Raw genomic sequence first — 10,501 nt, 5'->3', positions numbered from 1 at the left:
GAGCTCACTGAGCAAAACCACTGTAATTCAGCTGGTAGCTATATGAAGGAATTTAACCTGTTGTTAGTACAGTAAGGCCTTTAATGAGGATCTAGCATGAGAATAAATAAGGCTTAATTTTACTGTATGCTCACCAGCCTCAGATTCGGCCCCACCAAGGGAGAGAATGTGAGGTGCTTTGAGTTCAAACTGCACTTAAAACCCTTCACACAAAAGCAGTTGGGCACCCAACCTGCTGTGGGGCACCCAGCCTGCTGTGGGGCATCCAACCACACCATCTGCGTCTGGAAGAACATCTGTTTTGTCCGGATTCATCTGAAATGACGGCCAGCGCTGCCCATTACAAAGGGAACCTTCATTAAAAAGGACTTGGTTTATTCCCACAATAGATGCAATGTTTTACATTTAATAAATTAGTCTCTAACTTTTCTGAGCTCTCTCTCTCTTTTATGACTAGTTCAGACACCAGCTGGGAATGGTCCTTTCTCTGGCGTTTATTTGGAAATCACAGCTCACGATCACACCGGTTGCTAATAACTCAAACAGCATGATTTTACGCATCGTGTTTACATGGGGTTTTTTTATACCGTTGCTGTTCATTAGACTTTATATACAATGATTAACACCTCCTCTCCTTAGCAATTAAGTAATTTATCAGGTGATAGACATTACTGTACAGGACCACCATGCACTGAAAAATTGTGCTCACTTCAACAGAAGCAAGTACCTCTGCGCTAATTATCACCAGTGATAGTTATGCATACTAATAAAAAGCTTTCTAGAAAGATAATGAGGCAGATTTTACTCTCAATAACACTAATGTAAACGCATAATCATTCTGGCACATCCCCAGAGTGGCTCTTCCAGGTACACACAACTGTAGCTGGGCTGTGGTTACCCCGCAGAACAGATTTCTTGTCACCGCCTGGACCCAGAAGAGCTGCCCTCGGCTGGCCTCGGGCTCAGGGACACAACCCCTCACCTGACACACAAGATCAGGGATTTTTATCTTCATGTGGCCCATTGTGTCTAATTTTTTTTTTTTTTTAAATAAATGTTCCATGTTTTCTACCCCCTTAGCCGATTAGAAGTGGCAGAGGAGCAGGGACACTGCTGGGGTCAGAAACCTGCTCCAGGGACACAAGCTGAACTCATTGCCGTTTTGCTCCTAAAGTATGGAATTGTGAGAAAGCCACTTATTGGGACAAATCGCTCCTAAAATGAGGTGTGGTGACATTTTGCTTGCCATCATTTAGCTTGTAAATTAAAAAAATTATGTGTTTCTACATGGATTTTTTTTTCCTTTTCTCTTTTTGACACTTAAAATTCCACTGAAATGTAAAGGTGAAGGCACTCTCCTGCTCTAGAAATACTTTACAAAGCAATTCCCTGAGTGTGGCCACAGACTAAGAACGAAGAATCAGCACAGACTTTCATTTTTATAGCATCTTTGATACAGTTCTTCACAAGATAAGACTAAGAAAAGAACCGGAAAGATGGGTTGCAATGGAAAGTTAAGGGCAGTGATGTTATTTGAGAGGCAGTTCAGCCAAATCTGCTTATTTCAGCAGCCCCCCCGTTCAGCAGCAGGTACGACTGTCCCCCGCAAACCACTAGCCACGAGTCTCAGTGGCTGTTTGCCTGTGCAGGACAAGAGGAACCCCACTGGTGACAATCCCTGCTCCCCTCCTCCTCCTCCTCAGCGATCCGGGCTGTGACACACGCTGCCGGCTGCTGGACACCGGCCGCGGTAATAAAAGTTAGTTTGCAGGATGGTATGGGCTGTGCTAATTTTCAAGGTGGCAAAACACTAGCACTTGACCCAAGCGTTGTTTCATCAGCAAACTGGAAAAGGAAGTCAGGTGTGAGTCATATAAATTCTGCAGACGACAGACAACTTTCCAGATGAGTCAGAGCCGCAGGAGTCTGGAGCGATGATAGCAGAGTAACGCAAGAACCTGAACAAAGCACCACACTGGCAGCTGGAATTCTTTGTAGCTAAAAAAAGAATAGAGATTAGGGCATTTACCTGGCCAGAAGGTACAATTCATACAAAATGGAATAGCTTCACTAAGGGACTGAAGGAAACTTCCGTGGCCTTTTCCCTTCCTCCTCCCCTCCCAGCCCCACCTGCTCCTTAGGAAACCCTGCAAGAGTTATGGGCGGTTTAGTCTGATATTGGGTAGATGAGAGATTAAAACCCAAGCTTCTGATACTTCACTGAGTACCCAAGCAGTAAGCCCTCAGACTTTGAGCTATGTTTTTATGCAAGAAAAGAAAGAATGTGTGGAGCAGCCACGTTGTAAAGGTCTGCGGTGGCCACTGCAGCATCCTGGAGGGAGCCCGGACCACCAAGAGAGCTCTCGCTGAGTCCCTGAGGGGGCAGGAGCAGAGGATTATCAAACTCTCGGATCCCCTCCAGGACACTAGCTTGGGTACCACATTGCCCAGGTTACCTTGTGGTGTGTGAGCAGGCACCCAGTCCTGAGACCAAAACACAAAGTGAGATGGATTTTGGGCTCCCTTTAAATCCCACTTCTGTGTCCCACCCTGAGACACTCCTATAAAAGTCAGAGACCCGGAGAGGTAAGGAGCAATAGCCCATTTCTCAAGTGTGTTACCAGAGATTACGCCCCACAGGGGTGCTGTTAAAAGATGGCTATCCTCTACGGTTAAAAACAGTCTTTTAATTGAACTTTCACGTCCGAAACGGGCCTGTTTTTGTAAGCCATGGCCAGAAAGCCGCAGCAAATGCAGCTGGGGCCCCCCAAATGATAGCGCCAGGTATGAAAAAATATTCAGAGGGACACTCTGGGCCAAAATTCACAGCCCCAGGGACTGGACTGGGCAGCACCGGTGGGGGTGTCCCCTGTCCCCCCCGAAAGAGGTCAGACTGTCCCCACCTCTGTCCGAGGGCCAGTTCCCAGAGGAGAGGCTTGGTCTGGGACAAACACTCAAAACTGTGTTACCTAAAATCTTCTGTCACATAGCGTGCTCCTGCATCCGCACTAAGTGATAGATTAACTGAAATAAGAAGGGGTTTTGAGATCGAGAACAGAAATGGAGTGGTAGAAAGAGGAAGGTGAGCACGGCTGACTGCTTCAGTCGAAAATCCAGTGGTGAGAGAAAAGTCTGTAAGAAAAACAAATCTTGGCCAGTTTTCCCATCGTGTTCTGTCTCCGCAATGGGGCCGAAGCACACACCTGACATTTTCTAACTGAAAGGCAACGCCATTTCCAGCCAACAGCCCACCGCCCCCACGAAAGCTCTTCAGACGGTGGCACATCAAAGAGGAGACCCCGCAGGAGAGAATCGGCTTCACCGGGCACCCCGTGGAGAGCAGCTCCTCAGGGAGAGCCTTAAGGACTGCCGGGGATGAATGACATCAGTGCCATTTACTGGCTTTCTTCAAAGAAAGGCCTCGGCGTGAAGGAAACGATTTAAGAGACAACTAAACTCTGCCAGAGTCATAATGAGTAAATAATAGGTTCCACTACATGTATTGGTGTACACAGCTAATTGGGGATAATTACCAGAAGCATATGACAGAACAAGCTCTCTCTTTTTTCCAAAAAACATTTTATTGACATTACCTATGAATTCATATTTAGAAAATATTGTAGGTGAAACTAATTGAAATTCAGACATGGCTCAAATACAAAACATAAAAGAAGGTGCAGCAATATCACCATAGGCATAATCTACCATAAGAAATACAATTGCGCCTCAAAAGAGGGATTACATGAGATTTGCAGAAGTTTCTGCTTTTCTGCTTTAACAGCCACTGCATCAACACAAATACCAAGATCCTCAGCAGATGTAATCAGTGTAGGTCCATTAAAATAAAAAAAAAGGTGCTGATTTGTGCCATATGAGGATCTGGAGTGTAACTCAGCAGAAATTTCAAATGTCACGGGAAAGCAATGGCTACATTTTAATACTCAAGTAGCTTATTCATTGCCTTTGTCAGAGTGTTTATCAAAGTCCCCCTATTCCCAGTTTTCTCTTGTGGGATGAGCCAGATTTAAGTTTGTATTTCTTTCACTGTCATGAAAGCTTCCAAAAGCCTTGACCATGAACATAACTGTAACGGACAGTCTACAGAAGTGACAGTGCCAAAGCGTGTGGAATGGCAGGGCCATAAACCTCTGAGCACATTTTTGAAAGGTTTCTTATCTTCAGCAAGCAGAGGATGCCAAAAAAAATACCCATGGTAGAGATTTAGCTTCGTACTCTCCTTAGTTATACTATGAGACGATCGATTTTCCAAATCTTAATTGATTTGTAACAGCTGAAATATTCTCTCCAGGCAGGAGTAACATTCCCCCATAAAAACATGGACATCTAAATACCTGGCTTGGCCAAAGTATTGCTGCAAAGACAACAGAGCAGAAGAACCAGACTTAGGTTCATTCTTCTTCTATTAAATGCAGTTCTTTATAAAACGTAAGTTGGAAATAAAAGGCAGTTCTGCAAGACAGAACTATGTCGGTGTATAAAACTGTGTGGAAACTATCTTACAAAAGAAGAAAGTGGGATCAAAAGAAGGTGTTTCAAACATCCAAGTGCACATCAGCTTTAAGACTTCGGGTTATATGTCTGAGATTTTTTAATCAGTTTTCTCATCATTCTTCTGCGGAATACGCTCGTCGGCTTGTTGATTTTTGGTTTCTGAGTCCCTGCTAAGAAAACAAAGGAAGCCGTGAGGGAAACAGCACAACAAAGCTGTTACTACCCTTTATTGTTGGGGTTTTCTTTTTCATGTTACGCTGTTTGAGCAGTTGAGCCAGTAATAACAAACATCTCATAAAGTGCAAAATGTGTTCTGGACGCCCTGTTCACATTCCGCAAGGTCTCCAACGTGGCCACCTTTGGCACTGGAGTCCTGCTTTGCTGCTCTTTCCCTGAGCAAGCACCAAAGCCTTTTCTAGGCGTCCTGCAGTGACAGCAGAGTGGAACTAAACACACTGCTCTAGCTGCAAAAAAAATACCCAAAAACCCCATTACTACATTTCTCTGAACAACACTGGGGCAAAGTCCCAGATATAACCGGTGCCTGCAGGAGATGAAAAGGTGGAATGGTTTGGGTTCCTGCACAGGACCGTGTTTCACGCAGAAGCTGCCGAGGACAGCGGGGGTGATCTCCAGGAATGCTCACAAAGACCGTGTGAAAGGTGTGAACGAAGGTCAGAAAACAAGCACTTTGCCAACCTGACTGAAAATCTTACGTCTTTATGCCACCTGTTTGCCTGCAGGCAGGGGCCCTGCGGCCAGTTCCCAATCCTCTCGCTCAACATCACCCCAATGTATTTATTTTCTTTTCCAACATGAATTTTTTTAGGTTTTTTTTTTTTTTAAATTAGATGAATCAGAAACCTTTTCACTCCAAAAGCTCTAGATCAGTTCAAACAGCAGCTGCATATTTGCACAGGGAAGGTCAGCTGAATTCAACCTGAGACGCCAAAAGGCAACAGGGAAGATGCCGGGGAGGGAATTACAGGGAGCGGGAGAGGAGTGGCTTAAGTCGCCCTGAAGATTTGCTTAATGTTGCTGTACACTCCCAAGCTACAGAAATTAATATGTATAGTACAACATCAATTAGCACTAATTATGCCCTTAACTATGGGCTTTGGTTGTACCAAGCCTTACTGAGTTGTGAAATGCACGTTAGTGAAAAAGCTTCTAAGCGATGGTTTTTGCCTGGCTGCCCGGAGCTCTCCTCAGGAGACAGACAGCGTTTCCTCCCTTCTTCCTCCCAGGAGGAGAGTGGGGAAGGGGGAAGCCCTGGGTGGGCAGGGACAGAGCGTGGGGGTGAGACCCCCCAGAGGCTCCCTTGGGCTGGAGCCTGGCCCTGCCGCTTCCCAGGGAGCAATGGATGCAAATTAGATAATCACCACAAGCACCTCAGATAGACTCAGCGTGTGATTAAAGACTCGCTCGCGATACCAGAACGGCAGAGACACCCTCAGACGTGGCACCCACAGACATACTCCTGCCATGACTAACTGGCAGGCAGCATTTTTACTTCTGATCCCCGTGCTTGGGGTGCAACCCCTGCCCAGCCCTGGGTTTCTAGCCCAGAAATGAAGACCCGTTCCCTGACCTAAGCACTCCGACCCCACACCTGAAATCCTGAAGTGCTGGGGCCTGGTGCATGGCTCAGGTTTAACACAGTTACTTTTTGGCTTTTTTTTTTCCCCAATGTACAAGCTAGATACAGCCCTAGCATCGCTTTTTAAAATACTGTCCTGTGACTGTTCCCCGAGTGCTCTGGGGGCCAACATTCATTACGCTTTTCTCTCCCTTATTGATTTATGTATCAGATGAATTAAACTGGAGTACTATAACTTGCAATAGTTGGTATGAACACCGGACTGCAGGTAAAAGTAGTCTAGAAGTAGACTACAACTGCTCTGACCTACAAGCACAGCCGGGAGCTGATTTGAATAAAACCACTATGAAAAATCAGTTCTCATTCCCAAGCCTCCCCCCGCCCCACGGCCACAGAAGCAGCCGACTCAGCACAACTGATGAGGCAGAAATCTTTAGGAATGGGAATGGGAAATGGGAACAGGCAGTGGGGAACCAGGCGAGGATGATAACTGCTGAAAGTGGAAAGGAAAAAAGTAAATTGATTTCACAACTCACTTTAATCCTACTTAAAAATATCTAAAATAAAATGATACATTAATTAGTGTTCACGCTGGCGCTGAACAGTTTAAAGACTGATTCCTTGTGGGCTCTAGTAAGCTAATTGGTCTTTTTGTGTACCCTTCTCTACACTTCATCCAAAAATGGTGCAACCACCTGGCATCACACCGCTCTCATCAGAAGGACTTCCCGTTGATCTCAGCTCTCCTGCCTTTGAAAACACCCGTCCAAAGTGCAAGAAGCATTCCCGTGCAGCAAGCCAGGGTGAGCAAGAGAACAGCGTGAGCACTTGTGACTTGGACGCCTTTATCTGCTCGTGACTGACAAAACGCAGGAAATATTACCTTTTCTGCAGACGTTGTAGCAATCGGTTTCGGTAACGAAGTTATTGGCATTTCCACCGCAGCCGGTGTATTTGAACTCCTTGCAGGATTTACTCGTGGAGTCGTAGTAATAGCGAGGTACAGAAGAAGAGCACAATCCTTCATCCTTGGGGCTGTAGCACAGCGAGGGACCAGCTTGGGAAAAAAAAAAAATAAAAAGGAAAGACAAATTACATAAATGTAATCTCTGTGCCTGGCTTCTTAAAGTTTACCCTGCAATAAATTTTGTGGCTAAACAGCTCTCGTTCCCATTGGACTGACAGGACCTGTTACTGACAGCTTCAGAGACTTACTGCCTCTTATTCCTGTGAGTTATGAATTTGAGAAAGCGACAGACAGTCCCAGAAAATAGGATTACTGTCCCACAAGTGAAATCCATCCGCTTTCCCCATTCGAGGCACCGTGCACACAACAGAGATATTTAGTCTGGCCACGAGTCATATTCCACGGACACAGGAATATAGCAATAATTCCAGTGGCACTACCTCTGTAGAGGAAAAAGGCACTATTTTATTTATCCTTGCTATGATTTTGCCAGCAAATCCTGCCTGCTTGCAGCAAAGAGTTCAAACCCCACCACTTACCTCACAAGAATCATGTTCCATTTTGCCTCAGGAAAAGTTTACTTTTCTCCCTGGAGACCTTTTACCGATTTATTGGATGCACAACAGAGAAATTAAAAATGGTTCGGCGTTCACCTAAGAAAACGCTGACAACCTGACACCAGCCAAAAATAACTGTCTCATCAAGCACTCATAAAGCTTAGGCAGTGACAGGTTTTATTCATTCTCAAGATGCTATCTCGCACTGGGTATTAACCTGGCGCTTGTGACAACACTCTGGTACAGTCACCTGCCTGTAATTACAAGCTCTCTTCTTCAGAGCTCGTAGAGAGACAGTGAAGAGACACGTCAGGCAAAAAAACTTTTACCAGTTGAGTTGGCAAGTGCGAAAAACCCAAGGCACCTCGTGCCATCTCTCAGCCCTGAATTTTAGACAGTCCCTCCTGCTCTGTCAGAGGATATCGCTGCCTGGAGGTGACCGCCACACGGCTCCCACATCTGCCTCCAGCCGTATTTCCCGTCAGAGCACACAGGTACAGCCCTCTGGAAGCCAAGACATCGGCAGAGCGTCGCTGTGGGCACAGTTAGGGTCACAATATTAAACCGACACAGCGTTCTGCTCTTCCAGCAACAGCTGAGACAAGTGACGGTGAAAGGCTGGAGACAATATAAAGATCTGCTTCACAGAAGTCTTCAAAAATACCACTGTACGGGTAATCCAGAGGAAAATGTCAAACAAAATATCATCTTCGTATCGCTTTCAAACCATCTATTTTATTAAAAAGTTGGAACAACCATTACTTTTCTCTGGGAGACAGTGGTCCACACAAGACTGCAAATCTCTGAAGTTGTTGCCGTTTCCGTAACAGCCGCCGTAGATGAACTCCTCACACCTCATCGAGCTCAAGTTAAAGGCGTATCTTTTTAGGTGACTCCTGCAAGGTCCCCCATCAGCCTCCATCCGGCATAACTTGGGCACTTCTGCAACGAAAACAATTTCCTCCTCTGTGAAGCCAGCCCTTTGCGCTCCCCGTACCCAGCACCAGGGTGGTGCAGACAAAACACCATCGCCCTGGTCACAGGCAAGTCCCAGCTTGTCCCACCACCTGCAGGGTTTAATGAATTGGGATAAGCTTTACAGGAGGAATCGGACGCACTAATTGGCAACTAGTTATAATGCTAAATTGCATTCTAAATATTAATAGTTAAATCCCCCATGTCGCCTCTGAGACAACTCGCTAGGGTGTCTCCGCATAAAATTGCCACCAGCGAGACAGTGGCTACGAGCCGGGGGGACAGACGGGGTGGGAAGGATCCCCCGAGCAGCGCAGCCTCCCCGGTGCTCCCTCCAGCCCCCTGCCACCCCCGGGGGGGCGGCGGGGCCGGTCGCCGCCACTCACTTTTGATGGTCCAGCAGTTCTTCTCGCAGTCGTCGAAGGTGAGGAAGTTGTTGGCGTTGCCGTGGCAGCCCCCGTAGGTGAACTCCTTGCAGCTCTGCGTGTAGCGGTCGTAGTACCAGCGCGGCACCATGGCGCGGCAGGGCCCGTCGTCGGGGGGCAGCAGGCAGGAGCGCTGCTTCTCTGCGGGAGACAGCGGCCACCGGGGCTGAAGCCACCTCGGGGAAGGAGGCGACCCCGGCCCCGGCTCGCCGCCCGCGGGGTCCCTACCTGTCAGGCTGCGGGGGGCCAGGGCCGCGCAGGCCAGCGGCAGCAGCAGGGCGGGCAACGGGAGGCGGCGGCCGGTGGCCATGTCGCGGCGGAGGCGAGGAAGGGGAGGACGGGCGATGGCGGCGGGGTCCCGGGAGCCGGCGGCGCTGCCCGGCCCGACGGCAGCGCTTTATATGCACCGAGACGGCTTCCCCGGGCGCCTCCCTCCTTGCGCGTGTGGTGGGAGGGGAAGGGCTGATTCAGCGGGGCGGCAGGTCCCGGCTGACCCGGCCGGCCGCGGCGCGCTGCCCCCCCCTGCCCGAGCCCCAGCGCCGGGGGGAGCGGGCCGACCCCCGCCCCGCCGCCGTCGGGGGTCCCACCCGGGGCCGGCTGGGGGTCGCCGCCGGGGCTGGCTCGCCGTCGGGCTGCGCCGCCTTCGGCGAAGGCCCCCCCCGTCGCTGGGCTGCGCGGAGCTGGCGGGGGTCCACGGCTGTCCCGTTCGCTCCCCCCCGCTCCCTTCCCGCACGTTACGGGATGATGCTCAGAGACCGTTTCCTGTTAATCACGGCGAAATCCGGGACGGGTCGCTTCAGCGAAAGTGCTCTCCCCCCTCACCCCCCAGGGGCCGCTCGCCGTTTGGAGCCTCCGGGGGGAGGGCGGGGGGACATCGGAGCGGGGAGCCCCCGTCGGGTCCCGATCCAGGCGGGAGGAGCACAACCCGCTCAGCGAGCGCCGCTGGGGGTATCCCCCCTAAACCCGGGTCACTTGTTTAACACCGTTGTAAAGAACTTTATAAAGCCGAGGCACCGACAGCGGGCTTGGACTGCAGGGAAACCCGAGGGGCTGAGTGGCTGGGAGCTCTGGCTAGTTCAGAGAGCTGGATTCCAGAAAATACCATGATTTGTCTCATTCTGTAGATTTTAACCCCACCGGGCAATCCGGCGTGATCTGGGGGAGGAGGGGGTGAGCACCATACTTTCCCTCTCTAGTCTGTTAGAGCCGTTACATTAATTAGTGTTTACTCCCGACTCAATACAGCGAGAGAGATAAGAGAGGCTGCGAATTAGGCATGCTTTCTATAGATAACAATGAACTAATCTGATCTCCTATGGTTCTCCACTCCCTTTGCAGCCACGGTGCGATACAGGGCCCTGGAAATGCGTGTCCTGCAGGAAAGAAGCCACAGTCCGTACGGGCTGGAAGGAGGAGGAACTTCATAACCCTGATTATTTCAGGAACTGACTTTCTCTCCACGGCT

At 49.2% G+C, this 10,501-nt stretch overlaps 1 protein-coding gene across 1 annotated transcript; it reads right to left on the bottom strand.

Moving 5' to 3' along the window:
• Window positions 1-3,568: 3,568 nt before the first annotated feature.
• TFPI2 (tissue factor pathway inhibitor 2) lies at window positions 3,569-9,403 on the bottom strand. The gene is made up of 5 exons (XM_074150881.1): window positions 9,265-9,403; window positions 8,998-9,177; window positions 8,399-8,578; window positions 6,996-7,169; window positions 3,569-4,682 (listed from the first exon to the last, which is right to left on the bottom strand). Exons 1-5 carry the CDS (start codon window positions 9,344-9,346, stop codon window positions 4,579-4,581), a joined length of 720 nt encoding a protein of 239 aa, XP_074006982.1. The 5' UTR covers window positions 9,347-9,403; the 3' UTR covers window positions 3,569-4,578.
• Window positions 9,404-10,501: the final 1,098 nt, after the last annotated feature.

The sequence above is a fragment of the Numenius arquata genome, chromosome 7 (assembly GCF_964106895.1).
Source record: "Numenius arquata chromosome 7, bNumArq3.hap1.1, whole genome shotgun sequence".
Classification (NCBI taxonomy): Eukaryota; Metazoa; Chordata; class Aves; order Charadriiformes; family Scolopacidae; genus Numenius; species Numenius arquata.
Note: the sequence above shows the minus strand (reverse complement) of the source record. Positions and strands in the feature narration are given on the sequence as shown.

Excerpts from the sequence above, each read along its gene's own strand:
- TFPI2 (XM_074150881.1), bottom strand. The coding sequence starts at position 9,346 with ATGGCCACCGGCCGCCGCCTCCCGTTGCCCGCCCTGCTGCTGCCGCTG. Across the intron at positions 7,170-8,398 it reads CCACTGTCTCCCAGAGAAAA|CTGGTCCCTCGCTGTGCTAC; the intron begins GTAATGGTTGTT and ends TTTTTTCCCAAG. Across the intron at positions 4,683-6,995 it reads CTACAACGTCTGCAGAAAAG|CAGGGACTCAGAAACCAAAA; the intron begins GTAATATTTCCT and ends TTGTTTTCTTAG.